The 16,386-nt window shown below is 52.6% G+C and overlaps 3 protein-coding genes across 3 annotated transcripts; 1 reads left to right on the top strand and 2 right to left on the bottom strand.

Annotated features, from left to right (window-relative positions):
* Positions 1–1,065: 1,065 nt before the first annotated feature.
* VDAG_01742 (uncharacterized protein) lies at positions 1,066–2,595 on the bottom strand. The gene is made up of 2 exons (XM_009657771.1): positions 2,174–2,595; positions 1,066–2,044 (listed from the first exon to the last, which is right to left on the bottom strand). Exons 1-2 carry the CDS (start codon positions 2,431–2,433, stop codon positions 1,852–1,854), a joined length of 453 nt encoding a protein of 150 aa, XP_009656066.1. The 5' UTR covers positions 2,434–2,595; the 3' UTR covers positions 1,066–1,851.
* Positions 2,596–4,312: 1,717 nt separating this feature from the next.
* On the top strand, positions 4,313–7,988 carry VDAG_01741 (uncharacterized protein; the record flags this gene model as incomplete). The annotated part of the gene is made up of 4 exons (XM_009657770.1): positions 4,313–4,416; positions 4,505–4,907; positions 4,965–7,368; positions 7,505–7,988. The coding sequence occupies 3 exons, from the start codon at positions 4,313–4,315 to the stop codon at positions 6,789–6,791; spliced, it is 2,334 nt and encodes a 777-aa protein (XP_009656065.1). The 3' UTR covers positions 6,792–7,368; positions 7,505–7,988.
* A 2,088-nt stretch (positions 7,989–10,076) lies between these two features.
* Positions 10,077–12,129, bottom strand: VDAG_01740 (uncharacterized protein; the record flags this gene model as incomplete). Its single annotated transcript, XM_009657769.1, has 2 exons — positions 10,077–11,251; positions 11,447–12,129. The coding sequence occupies 2 exons, from the start codon at positions 12,127–12,129 to the stop codon at positions 10,204–10,206; spliced, it is 1,731 nt and encodes a 576-aa protein (XP_009656064.1). The 3' UTR covers positions 10,077–10,203.
* Between the last annotated feature and the right edge of the window lie 4,257 nt (positions 12,130–16,386).

Here is a 16,386-nt window from a genome sequence, read left to right as displayed (position 1 = left end):
TGTGCAAGACCCTGTCACTAACCCCACATTAACAACCCTGAGCACGCCGTGAAGCACCGAGCCAGCCACTGTGCTCCTATTTTCGTTACCCTGGACTGCACCGCTCCGTTTCTGCTCCATGTTCGTCCAGGATGACGTGCGCTCGGCGCGACAACCAACAATCACAAGCATATCGAGGCTTCACAGTCTAAAACGCAGATCCCACCGCAAGCTCCCACGATTGGGTATCTTGTAGCAAGGCAACGTGCTGGTCACGAGCCCTACAATTGCACTTGCACCTGAGTTCTGTTACTCTCATTAGCTCTTCGTACCCAAGCGGAGGCAAAGCGCTGGGTCGTACGCCCGGGTCCTGTCTGGCGCCGAGCAGCTCGCACGAAGGTGCTGCGGAGTAACATTGTTAGGCACCACCGTTTGTACCGCCGCTGCTCGCAATCAGCTGGCTGTTTCTTCTCCGCTGAACACGTTCGAGATTCAAGTATGGTAGGACTGCCAGGCAAGGCGTCTACGGGGCTTGTTGAGGCGTCCACCTCGAGAAAGGATGGTGCCTCACAATATTGCGCTACGTTGCCCATCAGGTTCTGCAGCCCGCCTTGGAAAGCTCACATGTCATGTTTACCATGACATCCACACCTCTTCGGCGGAAATAGCCTCAAGCTGAAAGCTGAAAGGCTGCTTCTGTGCGACGATTTCAAAGCCTCGAGGCCCCTCGACACCTTGATGGATCTTGCCTGAAACCCACCCATCTCGGGCGCAGAATATCACTTTGTTTTGTGATTTCGGCGGCCGTTGAGGAGACAAGGCTTGCAAGTCGTCCAGGTACATGAAGTTACAACGCGTCTTGGGCTGTCTGATCCTTGACGTGGAGGCCCATGGCCATCACTAGGCGTTGGGGGGGAAAAAGGAAAAGAAAAGTTGCACGAAGACATGGAGCATGACTTCCTGACGAATCGAGATGAATGAACGGCCGATATAAGCAGACACAAGACTGAGACACGCTAAAAAAATCGATTTAAAAAGCAACGACAATTACAAAGACGTCGTTTTCGCAGGTGAGGCAATCGGGTAGGTGCTCGGTTCAGCACATGATGATGTACCGAAATGGACATTGTATTGGTTTCAAGAGGAGCCGAACGCCATCGTCCATCAAAGCCAGTCAGTTCGGTATGCCTCGAGATGATGTGAAACCTTTAACGCTGCTGCCACCCGATAAGTTAGATGACGATGGTGGTATTTTAAGCACGGCCAAGCGATGATTCGTCCAGGGTCGCCGCTTTCCCGTCGTTCTGAGGCTTGCTTACATATGCAAATGGTTGACTGGTAAACGCAGGGGGAGGAATGGGTGAGCTGGGGCTTGACACTGATCGAGTATTCTGGGAACCAAGTGACCGAAGCGAGCCAACGAGCTCTGATTCTCTGGCCTGATTGCTGTTGGACCAGCCTCGCTATCTGGATGGTCATCGAGCGACGCGCCAAGGTCAACTGCATTGACGATGCATATGTCTAATCCGCCTCACCAACAGATTGGGGCACGTTCAGCGCCAAATCATGGCAAATGGATGAGTACCTCGACGTAAAGAGCCTGTTGTTGCGAAAACCTGTTGCATGACCAACACAGGCGGCCTAAGAGCAGTTTCGTGATTCTAGTGATTAACCACGTGGCCCAAGGCTTTGCAACCTCGTATTTCCGCATGCGAATGTGCCCGACCAAGCTTGGAAGTCAAGAGTGAAGAACCCAACCACCGACCACCAGGCCCCAATGAGGCTTAGGTGATATCATCTTGCCGGCACACTCCATGAATAGAAGGTAATGAAGCAGCGAGTAAGACGATCAAATCGTAATGGCGAGCGGCCTTACCCAAACGTCGACGTATGCCTAAGGTAGGCAGTGGTGGTGCCAGTTGCCCTCATACCGAGACCGAAGATGAAGGATCGATAACACGAACGAGCCAGTAACGTGCAGTCAGACCACCGACGCGTGAATAATATCCTGCGCAGGCGGTGGCGTCTGTGTTTACTCGCTGCACCGAAGGCAACAACGCTAGTCCTGTGGGTGTCGGTCAGCAAGTGTGTTCTAGAACTTGTCATGGACATTCTGAGGGTCGAAAAGAAGGGGCTGAAAAAGTGTTCGTCATATGAATTCAAGGCAGCAGAGAGGCAACGCACTTATGCTTACTTGTTGTTAGAGAAAGAGTCTTCCACAGAGCAGGGACAGGCACTCTGAAGTTTTTTTTTTTTTTTTTTTTTTGCCCCTTGCTGGGCATTTGAGATCATGTCGCCACTTCTCGGCCGGATTGGAGGGTCCGGGCGATCATGGTGTGATGACGCTTTTAGACTCGACAGACAGTGGTATGTTGGCCGGGTTCGCTTTGGAAAAGGGTGTCGGGCGTTCCATATGATGCGTCCGATGAGGAAAAGTAGGCAGTGATAATTCATAAGAGCATAGACGTGTGTCTCGGCACATATGGGGTCTATCTCTTGACCCAAATGTAGACACCATGTCTGACTGGCAGCCTCATGCGGCTTGGCAGGCGGCGGAGATCCCCATGTGGAACAAACTGGAGGCGCGTCATGGATTTCGAAGTCGAGGTCCTGCGCGAGTTGTGTTCTCGAAGTGTTGGGAACAAATAACCTTGGCAATAGCCATCGACATCATGATGTAGGTAGAAAGGTCACTCAGCGCCGCAGGTGATAGTCCGACTTGTGTCGGCTGTCTCAGCTGTCAGGTGTGGACGCCATCAGCTGAGCGGATGCCACCAGAGCATCCTGCAATTCTCGGATGCCACCAGAGCATCATGCCATTCTCGAAAGGGGGGGCTGGCGGGGACCTTGCTTTTTTTAATCGTCTGTTCAACAATGGCTCAGATAATAGGCAGCGTCCATACGGCGCGGCACGGATCAAGCGAACCAAGAGTAAATTGCGTTTTCGACCATAGCTTCATTCTGGGCAGCCAGGCAAAGGTCTCCTTAATCACCAGGTGACGGTGGAGGTGCGACACAGTGGCTCACACAGCACGCCAGGAGAGGGCGCCATTTTGCAAAGTGCGCATGGCTGCAAAAGCATAGAGTTTGGTGATGAGCGCGATTGACAAGCTTGTTTAATAAGGCTGAGGCTGACGCCACCTTGCAGGTTGCCGCAGGCGACAGCGACACTTGGTTGCAGAAGAGCAAGGAACTCTACCTTGGCCTGCCCAACGTGCTTCCTTGAACCTGCTCTTTGTAGACATGCACTCCCGCCTTCGCCCCTCACGGCGTCTTCACCCGGTGACAGCCATCTCTGCCATTCGAGCAGTATTGGTAGGCAATGCGCAAGTCGCTGGCTCGACGCCGCCGCGCAATGTGGTCCGTTTGTAGGCCATGTCGTCGCTTGGTGGGCAGCGGTGAAGAGTGGACGTGGGAGCGGGTGGATGGCTAGGATGCATCGTGGTAGGCGGGAAGAACGGCTCCGAGCAAGGGACTGAGGCTCGACGTGGTCGGTTACAATTTATAGTGGTGGGAGCTCGTGGCGAGTGAGCGAAGGGATGTAGGTGGTGTCGGCAACAGAAAGCGGGGGGGCGAGTTTGCCCCAAGATACAGGTGGGGAGCCAAGGTGCGAACCGTTTTTGCGGCTCTTACATGGGTAAAGAAGGCAGCCAGCCACTAAGCCTAATAGGTGCCTACCCTAAGGTACCGCCTTCTGTGCATGATGGCTGGCATAAGGTAGTTCGCGGTCCAACATTCAGGCAGCGTAAGGTAGGTGGGTAGCTCAGTACTTATATTGTAAGACTGGCCCCGAGAAGGACACCACAATTCAGCGACTCAACATCAACAGCATACATTCTATCCGTTTTATCAGTTCTTTAAGCTTCGGCCATTGACCAATCGATGGTCTGATTGCACAGTCAATCATCACGTGACACGGAGTGAACCTGACCACACATGGACGTCCCCAAAAGACTGGGCAGATCCAAGACGAGCGCTACTCAATCCCCGACTGACTTTGGCCCTTTTCACGACTCCAGCCCCCAACACCCATATACTTGCTGTCGTGCGCTGGATAAGACAGATATCCAGCGCTTGCGACCGAAACATACATATATGCTGCTCGTTCCCTGCGCCGATTGTCGAGTTATTCTACTTCGCAGTTTCATCCTGTGGTCACGTCTCAATGGAGATTGAAGCGAGATTTAGAAATTATCAACGGAAAACTGCACGACAGCCCCCGTTATCTCGGGTCGCTTGCCATCTGTGCAACGAGGAGGTGGATAAAACATGGGATGCATATCGAGCACATTTTTTCCAGAGACATACCGACCTCATGGGGCAAGAGGGTGACATGGCCGACGGTGACGGCGCCAAGATTGCGAGAAAACATCATCAACAAACGCTGCAAAAGAACAACGCAGCCTCCATTGAGGGGCTGAGTATCGACCGCCGCGGGTACGTTCATGTCTTGCAGCCCCCCTCCCCTCGTTTGCTCCCCTCCTTGAGCGAACCCTCGCATGACGCCCGCTAAACGAGCGAACAGCAACGCTGCGCCGTCGAAAGCACAGAATCCATCAAGTTCGCGCGCAGGTGCCCGAGCAGCGACAAACCGGGCCGAAGACGGTCGTACCGCCGGTCGCAAGGCCGCGACCGCCGTCCCCGTGTCCAAGGTGACCCCAGCCTCCGCATCAGGCTCCGTCCGGCCCGGACAAGCGCCAGCGCCAGCACCACAGGCCAGTCTTGATCGGACCCCGGTCTCTCCCACGCAGAGTCTCAAAAGGTACAGCTCGGGTGAGCACAGCCCGCCTAGGCGCTCAAAGGCCCGTCCCCCTTACTCAGCCTCGGCCTCGGCCTCGGCCGCCCCTGATGACCTATCGAGACCCAAGTCGACTAGGACTCTATGGAACCCCGACACTAGTCAGCCCAACCCGAGCCCCAGGACAGGGGTAGCAGGGGGTAGAGGAGGGAAAGGGACAGGAGGAGGCACGGCTACCCATGCCCAGGGTACCAAGGGCAAGGCACATCAGTCCAATGCATCGACCAACAAGACAGCTCGCCCAGCTTCCTCCTCTGGCCATGCACCTCCCCAGCAACCACAGGACGATGCTCGAGGCACCAACGCCAGCAAGAACAAAGACGACGCTATCACCATCATCAAACAGCCAGAGACACGGCCCATCAGCCAGGAGCAGCTTGTCGCCGAAGTCAAGGGCATCTACGCCGGCCTTGTCATGGTGGAAAGCAAGTGTATCGAAGTCGACAACTCGCAGAACACAAAGGAAGGCGCCATCCCCCTCAATGACGAGCAATGGCAAGCCCTCATCGCCCTGCATCGAACCTTGCTCCACGAACACCACGACTTTTTTTTGGCCAGCCAGCACCCTTCGGCAAATACCGCCCTGCGGGCATTGGCCGAGCGCTACGCCATGCCCGCCAGGATGTGGCGACACGGCATCCACTCCTTTCTCGAGCTGTTGCGACACCGGCTACCCGAATCTCTCGAACACATGCTGTCGTTCATCTATCTGGCGTACAGCATGATGGCTCTCCTTTGCGAAACTGTCCCCAAGTTTGAAGACACGTGGATCGAGTGTCTCGGCGACCTGGGACGGTATCGCATGGCCATCGAGGATGACAGCATGGCCGACAGGGAGGTCTGGACTGCCGTCAGTCGTCTCTGGTATAGCAAGGCATCCGACAAGTCTCCGACGACCGGCCGGCTTTACCATCATCTGGCCATTCTTTCCCGGCCCAACGTTCTCCGCCAGCTTTTTTACTACTCCAAGTCCTTGGTCGTTCCGACTCCCTTTGTGAGCGCTCGTGAGTCCATCTTGACGCTTTTTGACCCTGTTCTGGCCGAACAGACTAGCCAGTCCGGCAAGTCCAGCCGCCTGCATGAGCTTGATATGCATTTCGTCTGCCTTCACGCTGTCCTTTTCAAAGGCACAGAGCAGGAGAGGTTCCAGCCTGCTTTCGATAGCTTCATTGGCGGTCTTGATATCCAGATTGCTAGGTATTCCCGCCGCTGGCTCGAACCAGGTTACTACATCGGCATCTCGAACACCTGCGCTTTGCTCAACTACGGTGACCCCTCTAGCACACTTCTGCGTGCGATGGAGGGCGAACTGTCGGCGGACTACCCGATGGAGACGCCTGAGGATAATGATCGCTTTGAAAAGGCTCTCCAGCTGAATTACCGAACCCACAGAGTGGTATGGCGCCGGTTCGGTGACCCTAGCATCCTGGCCTACCTTCACACAACCCTCGTTCCGATTTATCATCTCATACGTTCGCGGAACACCATTGGCAGGCTGGAGGCTAGCATTCCGTGGAAGCTGCTATCAGTTCAGCTCAACACTATCATTGCAGCGTCTGGCAACACCATACGTTTTGAGGACCACGAATTCCCAGGGCCAATAAAGGGCGAGTCGCCTCGCCCTCTACCCGAAGACTTCGCTATGCGTGGTTTGATTTGGACCAATACATACTTTCCACCCAATTGGTTCTCTAACGATAAGATCGACGATGACGAAAAGTATTTTGAGGTTGCGTCCATGACGGAGGAAAGACGCATCCGGATATTGTGGATTGGTTGCCAGATTGCGCGGCACGAGCGATGGCTGCAATATGATTTCAAGACGCATCAATTTGCGGTATCCCCCGAGTATGACGAGAACATTGACGAGCTTCCTGCCGCTGCTGAACAGGTCGCCCCGGCGGAGGATGACGAGGCCATGACGGAGGAGCAGACAGCCACTGACGAGCAAGACGTGACGGCAAAAGCCTCGGATCTGATGGACGTTGATGAACCGACTGTGTCACAGCCGTGATTTGACATTGGTGCATCCTTGGACCTGTGCACCTTGTGACGAACCAACTCAACTCGCAAGGCGCGACGAGGACGTTGAAGGTAACACCTTTCACGCTATCGCCCTTGCATTTCTGATGCGAGATCCTCTGTTCTCCGGCAACGGAGTTCCTCTATGCCTCACACGACACTCCCCATGACCTGGGAGATTTGTTGCCAGAAAGAAAAACTGGACCTTGAGCATCATCTTTGGATCACTCTCCATCTCCAAAACTAGGTCTTGAGACTAATACTCTCCTTGCCCAACCCTCCTGGACTTGTTGGAATCTCGGTACTGGCGAGAGCACTCGAGACCAATGTTCGTGCAACGACTTGGAATAAGCTTATGCCTCGAGAATCACACGCGAAGGACAAACTGTATACGTTAAAGAGGACTCGTACCTGTCGCCTTGGGTGCGGACTCACCTATCTCATCTTTACGGCCTTTTCGAATATTGCTTCATCAGCACAAAACCCACAAGCCGAAACTGCTAGTCGTTTGACGACCAGTCTTGATTACCTGCGGTTTCCTCACAAGACATCATCGGATCAAACCATGGGTACGTGACCTTGAGCCTGGACTATGGTTCCCCTCGTCATACCGGTCAAATGAGTTCCACAATCCAACCGGCGAGTCTTTGAGCGTCATGTTGGGAAACATCTGGATCTTGCTCACGCTGATGTGCTGTTTCACAGTGGTCACAACCGTCATTCTCTTACTCTGATGGCAACGGCCGCCACCGGGGCCGCTGCTCGTATACGTTTTCTTTTCATTTAGTTTTTTTTATCTTTTTTTATTATTCACCATGTATGGCTAACCACTGGTCACTACGGGCTATTTTCAGTTTGTCAGGAGACATCTCATTGTAGGGTAGATGGGTCTCCTCTTTTAGGGGGAATGTTCTTTCCGGAACTACAGCCACTCGTCGTCGAGTTGACTTCTTTGGGGGGAACTGATTCATCCTGATCTAGAATAAGCGACGATGGTCTCTGATAGTAGAGTCAGAGCACGAGTAGGATACACCGAACCATTCGTGAAGACCAGCTATCCATGCATGGGACCTATTGCAGCATTGCTTTAGGGGGTTAATTAATGGGTTCACACGAGCGAGTACTAGAGAGGGACGATACTAGTCCAACGAAGATTGCTAATAGCTAGAAATACACATGAATGAACTCATTTCACTTAAACCACCAAACCTAGTATTCAGAGCTCTCAGGCACAACCGAAGCATCGGACAAGCCTCACATACCAATGCAGTGGAACCCTTTCAACGCCAGCCACGAAATATGAAGTCCAAATAGCCAACAGTCAAACAAGTGCAAATTACTCTGTCAAGGAACGCATTTGTAAATCAACGACGTGCTTGCCGGTAGAGGATTGGTTCATGGCCATAGCTAAGCACGCAGGCTAGACTCAGCGAAGAAGGCAATGGAATTACATTTCTTCCTGGTGGTTGCAACACTTTGACCTAGGTAACTTTGGGGGCCGTTGCCTGAAACGGCCATCAGCGCTAGCACAACACCGAACTTCCAATTCCAAATCTTGAGTCTCATCACAGGCTTACAGAATTACAGCCTTCGGAGATGTGCCTATTTCCGTCATCCCTTATTCACCGAAAGCGGGATTCCAACTGTATGGATTGCTCCGGCGACCAACCACAGGTGAGAGTCAACCGGTGAGTTATCTATGTCCGAACCGGGCGTCATTGGGCCGTCTGCACTTTCCACCGCCGAGACCATCTGAAAACTGCAGCTCCAATGGTGTTTCGGCCCCTGACATGATTTGTTTTCCGAATCTCGGCTACCGAGAAATGTCATACCGACGCCGAATGATGCATCAGGCTGGAAAGCCAAAGTCCCATCATGATGACGCCGCACTCCCAATATAGCTAGCTGCATGATACGATACACCCAATCCACGTCTTACGCTAGTAATGAACGCAACCCGTATCAATAAGGTGGCGTATTTCGAGCAGTGACGATATTTGCGCATTTGCGCATACCGGCTAACTTTCGCAAGGCTGGTCGTTGGAGTGGGTGGGGGAGGGGGTAGGAGGGGGGGATCACAAGACCGCGATAGCCAATAGAACATTGGTAATGTCTTGGTCGCCTAAGATGGCTGTCGGCTGCCTGATTTGCAGAAAGCAATGAATCTAGAACCTGCCTGTTTACATTTATGTGGGCCGTCCGCGTCCTCCTTATATACGCAGTGCCCCCGGCAATGTCTTCCTTGACGCGTCTACCCTGATGTCAGTGCTTGGTATGGAGCAGAGTGAAGAGCTCTTGCACACGTGCTCCGCAGGCATTCCATCGTATGTATGAGGTTATACTGTATCTGAATTTTGGCCCTCCGCAGCTAGGAGGGCCTCCGCAGCTTATATATACTCGTTCTCGCAGTCCTTAGCCCCTAACTAACCCGCTGTTCCGTTGCTCCGCAGGGGTTTTCGGACACCTGATGCCGTCGTGCAAAGTTTGAAGCACCTGCGGTATACCATGGATACAGAATGCAAATCTGTCTTTAGATATCGATGACGTCGCCCAAGCCTTGGTCTCATTGGACTGCCATTGTGAAAATACATATGCTGCTTGGCTGGCAGGGCTGGGAGACATCTAAGCAGTTCCTGTTTTAAATGCAGTAGCTCCGTCTAGAATGAAGCATCTTCATTCTATGATTCCATGCACATGATCTGACGCTTGCTGGGGAGAAGAGATCAAATCAGTTTCAGTAGGGGAGCCATGGACGTTCTGTGTCAAGTCTGATGCCCGTGAGATAACCTCACCAACCTACTGGAGCACGGTGTGGGAGAGACCCACAGGAACTCAAAGCTCTTTTGTATCACACTCATTATCTTGGAACATCGGTAAGATGCTCCTGCCTGGCTCGAGAAGAGCTGAATGGCACATCTTACACAGCCGCGAGTTTGCTGTTGCAAAGCTATCCGATTGAGGTAAAAGGACACGTATTGTATCAACACACAGATTAAATCAAGCTGCATTCTTAGAGTGACAGGCCTTCAGCTTATATTTGAACCAGCGTGATCCAATAGTATCCAATACTCGACCTCAAATCGACCTGCTGAAATCTATCTTTCCCCCAATCACAATTTGCAGGAAGTGTCTAACCAAGTGCATGCATCACCTACGCAACTGAGCATTGAAGCGGCGATCATTGACCGCTGGAAAAACGAACCAGTCACAGGAAGCCACGTTGAGACGACAGGGAACCTAAAGTAACGTGACAGAAGCGAAGTCGGTAGATATGTTAGAAGAAAAATCATGTTGGAGGTCAGCTTGCAGCCCCCAAATTCGAGTTCCAATCAATGTGTCCTGTTGCCCTTTTCACACTCCAGAAGATTCAGGAGACAGTCAATGAATAAACGGGCAACAAATCATTAAGCCATACATGCCGCCTGGCTCAAGGCCATTATCGCCCTCACCAAGCGTAGTTCATCACCAGTGGGGACTGCCTTGGCCCTGCGAAGCTGGCTTGACATTTGCTCTTGAACAAGAGTTCTGTCGTCAAATACAGGGACGACTATATCGGGGGACTCTGAATCCTGTGTTCTCCAGAGTGTGGTATCCGTTTCCCCAGTTGTCGAAGACCCGAGTGACCATGATGGCACCTCGGACCTTCTAGAGTCAGAGGTCGTACATTCATCGGAGAACATGGGGCCAAGAGGTGGACAGTGCTGCGCGAAACTATTCTGTTGGACGAGTTGTTGCATGGATGCCCTTCGTGATGGGCTCACGACTGAAGTAGCTGTCATCATCGCTGTGGGGGTGGTCTCCTTGATCAAGCGTTGACTCTGCAGCCGCTGTGATCTCAATGTGGGCGAAGACACGGGGCTCCAATGATCGTTTGAATCTTGGGTGAATAGCCAGGAAGATGGCATTTGGGTCAAAGGCTCAGGAGGACGTGCTGGCGCTCGTGAGAGGATGACGGGTAGAGACAAGTGCTTTTGAGACTTGTCCTCAATGTCGGCCTTGAGGTCCACAAAAGGGGTGAAGTACGTCAACCTTTGGTTGTTGATGGGTCCATAACTTGTGCTCCGGGCCCATACATGACCGATAACGCGATCGCCATCACGGGTCATGAGCCATGCCCCCGAGTCTCCTGGGACGCCAACACCTCCCGTAATCCATTCCTCTGTCGACTTCATCTGATCTAGGTCTGGGCACAGAGTCTCAAGACCGCCCTCCGAGAGCTGTTGTGCAGCTACGGTGTTGAGTGCGTGTTGTCTGACAGTCCACTCGCGATGGTACCCGCCGTTGAAGTACTGGAGCCCAGGAACGTCGGAAGTATATGCCAAGGAGTAGCCACTAGTGCGGCCGACTCCGTAGACCTCTGTTGTGCCAGAAACCTCGGCAAAGTCCGTGACAACGTGTCCCTCGCTTGCGTGAGCGAAACTTGGAGTCGGAATGACATTTTTTTCCCGGCCCCTGGATTTTTATCACAGCCCAGTCCATCTCGATGGATATCAATTCTTTGCGCTGAGAGATCCCTGAGAAGACCAGAGACGGCCTCAGAAATCCGAAATCGCTCCAGTGCGATACGTGCCCGAAAACTGTCAGAAGGTTGCGTTTGCTGAAAGGCTCTTGGTAGAAAAATTGGTCCAGTGGCGACGGATGCTGGACACCACAAAGGGCGCGGCCGATGAGCCCAGAGATTCATCATGCTGGTGACGAGTGGTCGTTGCCGATTTCCGTCCCCCAAGGTTCACGAATCCCCCTAGCGATGCGCTATTGAGATCGCCTGTCTGGCCAATTGAAGCACCTGGCCCAGGACAAGACATGTACTGAGCCCGCCGTGGCTGACATGGCTTGTCTCGATCATCCGGACCCGTGCCCAAGTGGTTAGCGCATAATTCGATCGTTCCTTGGCAGAACTCCAGCTTGACTGAACGATATTGCAGAGGTAGAGAATCTACGACCATCCTGGTAATGATCTCCTTTGCAGGAGATGAGGCGCGGGTGGATGAAGTGACAACGAGGAGTCGTGGGGGGTTAGTCGAAGCGAGTTGAGGATATGTGTGTACATCAACTGAGAATGGCCCGACAAGAAGTGTTGGAAGGCTCGAAGCAAGCATTGGGACGATCTCGTTCTCCCAATGCGAAGCAAAATCCTTCGCATCATTGACTCGGACACTGTATGAAGACCTGACGAGACGCGCAGGATCATGTGCCGTCAGCGAGTCCACAGGGTGTAGGTTCTTCGGAACTTGACGGTGACTGCGCGTGTGTTCCCCAAATCGGGCTTGGCTGTCCAACTGGACTGCTGATACTTCCAGGACCTCAGAGCCGAACAAGTCTGACGCCATGATGAGATGAATTCCGACACGTGCGATGTTGCCTATCACGTCATGGTCAGCATTTCAAACCTTCCACAGGGCGCCTCGCACTCGTTGTAGACGAAGGATAGCTTTGGCTCACCTGCACTATGGTTATTTCTGAAGTTGGGACAACCCTGCGGGCATGGAAAGACTAGCTCAAAACCTTGGGCTGGGTGAACATGAACGAGGGAAAAGATCATCGTTGAACAGCTCTCTCAGAAGCGAAGCTCGTCTATATAATGGCGGCTGTGCGCAAGTGATGAAATGAGGCTGTTCATCGTGCTTTCTGATCCAGTCCAGGTATTAATCCCTGATCGTAGGCTTGTGTAGCTAGTGGTTGGCTCTTCTGATGCATTCATGCATGAAGTGGGCAATGTTGACGATTGGATATCTGGCGCTGGCATTGACGGGCTTCATAGCCAGGCCATGCAACGACTGGCCGCCCTATCTTTATATCTGGAGCTCTGTTGACTGTAGTGGCCGGGGTTGGCCTGTAAAGGAAGCTTGGTGGCTGGAGTGAAACAGCCATACGCGATTGCACTAGTTCTGCGTGGAGCCGTTCGCAGGGCCTTCCAGTGATCGATCTGGAATGTAGGCAAGGCAGGTTAGCTATCTTGGTTACTCGCCTTACTATCAAGCATTGGTCAGTTACCTAGCATCTTTCAGGCCTGGAAGAGCTAGGCTAAATGCAATCACATCACCGCCTGATACGGCAAACATGCACTGACTGACTACTGGAGCCACCTGGCCCCCGTTAAATCTTCATGGCCGTCGTCTCGCCCGCGATGGTGCCATAGGTAGAGACCTGAACGAGCCCAAGGAGCCCCCCCACCCCGGGATGCCCAGGCTCTTAGCCCCCGCTTCCCCCAGGAAGCATGGTGCGCGGCTGAACCTACAGTCATGCTATTGCCGGGCAGCGAACGGTATCACGTATCTGGAAGCGATGACTGGCTCTCTTTGATGGGAGGGGAAAGCAACGCTGTGCGGTCATGGCCACCGAGGCGTTGGCACGCACGGATAGTACACTTTGAAAGTCAGGCAACGAACTCGTTGGATGGCGTTATGATTGATGCCTGATTTTGAATGACAAATAACACGTTGGCTGTGGTTCTTGGTCGAATGTTACAGTGAATCTTTTCTGCTCACATGCAGCGGCTGGGAGAAGTTATCTTATGCCATTGGTCGTATTTGTAGACAGGAAGATCGGACAGGCTACAGACTCATCGATACGCGTGGCCAGCATAGCAAGATCGTGAGAAAGCTTCAGTTCCGCGACGGCAATCCGCAGGCACACCATCTCATTTTCACACCCGTCATGACAGGACCACTGGTAGCGAGAGGGGCGGGGGCGGGCTAGCAAGGCATGGTCAGCGCTAGATTCTCGGTCTTTAGGCCTCGATGGCGTGTGCAAAGGCCCCTAAGCACAATCACAAGGTCCCAAAGGCTGCCCAGTGCCACCACCATCGCGTTGAGCTCCGGCAACGACCGTTCGGCCAGCGTGTTATGACCTGGTATCGACCCGCCTCTCACTTTGCCCACAATGCCAAATGTCAGGCATCATTTGCTTTGCAACGCGTGTGATTTTGCCGAGGAGACGTCGCAAGCGATCGAGACCATTATACATCGAGCTAATAGATGTGCTCTTGGCTTTTGCAACGTCTCGCGTTGTTGATGGACAATCGCCGGAAAGGAGATGCTGCCTAACTCCTCCCTTAGGGTCGATAGCTTAGGGCAAGGGGACGAGGCGAGGTGGGTTGGGAGGTAGCACAGGGTTCTTCCAGCATACCGGCCGGCCGGTTGACTTAGAGTCCTGCACTCTTCGCCATTCAGTGTGCTGCATCCGCCGGCCAGTTGTTGTATTGAATGTATATCGGTTTCAAAGAGTTCCCTCTAAGATTGATTGCCTTAGACTTACTGCAGGCATATCCACTCATTCGGTGTGCTCACTTTGTGATCCCAAAGCATTCCGTTGTTGCTTCACACCCACTCAGGGGATGACGGCTGGTCGGCTCGGGCGCTCTAAGTGCTTGGGCTCAGGGGGAGCTGAAGACCTTCTCCCCTGCCCAATCACTTTCTACATGACGGGATCTTTCCAGAGGCCCAACACGGATTGATGGATATAAAAACCAGGCCTTCGAGGAATGAGATCAAAGCTGACGACCAGGAGAAGTGAGTGATAGCACTATTTTGCAACATTCGATCCGCTTCCGACGTATTTTGTCGTTCTCCTCTACAGCAGCGCATGGAGCGTGTTTCAACACCAGCCTCCAAATGAAAATGGACAACGGATCGACAAGCGTGAGAGGACTCCTACCACCGCCAAAATCGACCTCCTCGTTGTCAAACACTTCCCCAAACCAGGACAGCGCCTCGATCGCAGCCGTAGCAGCGTCCATGTCGACCACATTGGCAACGCGTGGTTCGAGCACAGCAGTAGACCGTGTAGCTCAGGCTGGCTTTCGATCCGAAACTTCAGAAATCTGCCATCAAGATGGAGTTCTGCGGTTATAAGCAGGAAGCCCCAATTCTGTGCAAACTTGACACCTTCGGACCATTCAAGCTTCGATCACTTTGTGAGCCACGCTAGTGTTCATCTGTCGACAGAAGTCCCTTGGCAAGAACTCGATATAGTAGGACCGGTTCGCCTACCAAGGGGGGTTCTCGCAGCCACTCAGGCCATCCTAAGACTGAAAAGAGCTTTGGGGTGATGGGGGAAACCATTATTTGGTGAAGGAGAAGTGAACGCAAGGAAACTTTATTCAAGGTCAGGCCACCCCTCTGCACTTGTAGAGAGATGTATTCTAACCCATGAACCTCAAGAAACGCACCACTATTAGAAAATGGTTAGTCTTGGGCAAGAATAGGAAATGTCGATGGGTGAACATGATAAGGACTCGCAACAACGGAGGGTGCTGACCCACAAGATTTTGAATTCAACAAGTGTTAATTTCCAAGTCCATAGTGAACCAGAGATTTTGTGGAAGCCTCGTGGTATGAGAAACACTGCCACGCAGGAATCTTATGAATCGTCAGTCGTCCCTAATTCGTAGGATAGGTCGTCGGATAGACTAAGGGCGCCCCGCATCCGATATTGCGAAGTCCTTACCTGTGATACGAAGCGGTGTAACGGATACCTCCTTACGTGTAAGCCAAGATGGTACAGAGCAGGCTTTCTCCCAATTATTTTCGACAATCTGACGCGTTATCGTCCTGTATCCTTGCCAACGGACCCCTGATCCATGCCACATACCGCTTTTTCACGCTATGGTGACTCAATAGGGGTTTTAGGCTCTGTTTGGCTTGGGCAGCAAGACCCAACCAATGTGGGCAGGGCGAGGGACCGCGAGTACCAGCCAACCAAGTTGCATACTCAGCTCACCGTATTCGCAAGAAAACTCACCTTGTTGAACACGTTGATTGGCGATGCCTTCATTGTTGGCTCCCTAAAGCTCATTCTGCAGACCGTGCGTTCTTGGAGACTCTTGGTGTGTCCGGATGGTGTGGTACAGTACAGCGAATGGACTCGTAAAAAAGAATTCCTTCATCAAGGTGGGGTGTATTTGACGCGGCCTGTCTCTGGTTGACGTCTTACATCTCACCATCCATTTGCCGTAGCACTGGAGGTCGTTCGCCGATGGCGCCTGACTGGGAGGCTCAGCCCAGCGCATGTATTGACCCAATACCTGGGACATCGAATCAAGGAAGAACACGTTATCATCTTCAGCAACATCTATTCGACATCGGTCTTGTGTCTCACCAGTCCCACGTAAGACTTGAGCGTTGGACTGTGGTTGTGGCCCTTTGGTTCTCATCCATCCCTCCCACACGTGGTACATGGGTCGATTACCTATCAGTATGGACATTGTCTTTGCCCCAATGATATCAGTCGGAAGCCTCGCCTGTCGACTTCATCACTCTGGCGAGGCTGATCTTTGAGGTGGAGGTATGAGGCACAGCCGAACTATGTTTTGTTTTGTACCTCTTGCCTTACGCGCTTCTTGGCCGAGGTTCGTATTGATTATGTGATATGAGTAATTGGAGAAATGCAGTACCTCAATACAAAAACACATCAAGTCTCGTCTAACTCTAATATGAACACTTATCCCGGAGGAGGAGGGCACTGGCGGTAGCGCTCAAGCCACATAACACAGCCTGTCAGCCACCCCCTTTTATCAACGAAAAGAAACCCAAGTGGCCGGCAGCAGTATCAGGGGCAGAACAGTACCAATCAGTATGTAATCATTA

The sequence above is a fragment of the Verticillium dahliae genome, genomic scaffold (assembly GCF_000150675.1).
Source record: "Verticillium dahliae VdLs.17 supercont1.3 genomic scaffold, whole genome shotgun sequence".
Taxonomy (NCBI): domain Eukaryota; kingdom Fungi; phylum Ascomycota; class Sordariomycetes; order Glomerellales; family Plectosphaerellaceae; genus Verticillium; species Verticillium dahliae.
Note: the sequence above shows the minus strand (reverse complement) of the source record. Positions and strands in the feature narration are given on the sequence as shown.

Excerpts from the sequence above, each read along its gene's own strand:
- VDAG_01742 (XM_009657771.1), bottom strand. The coding sequence starts at position 2,433 with ATGAATTATCACTGCCTACTTTTCCTCATCGGACGCATCATATGGAAC. Across the intron at positions 2,045-2,173 it reads GACTCTTTCTCTAACAACAA|GACTAGCGTTGTTGCCTTCG; the intron begins GTAAGCATAAGT and ends CGACACCCACAG.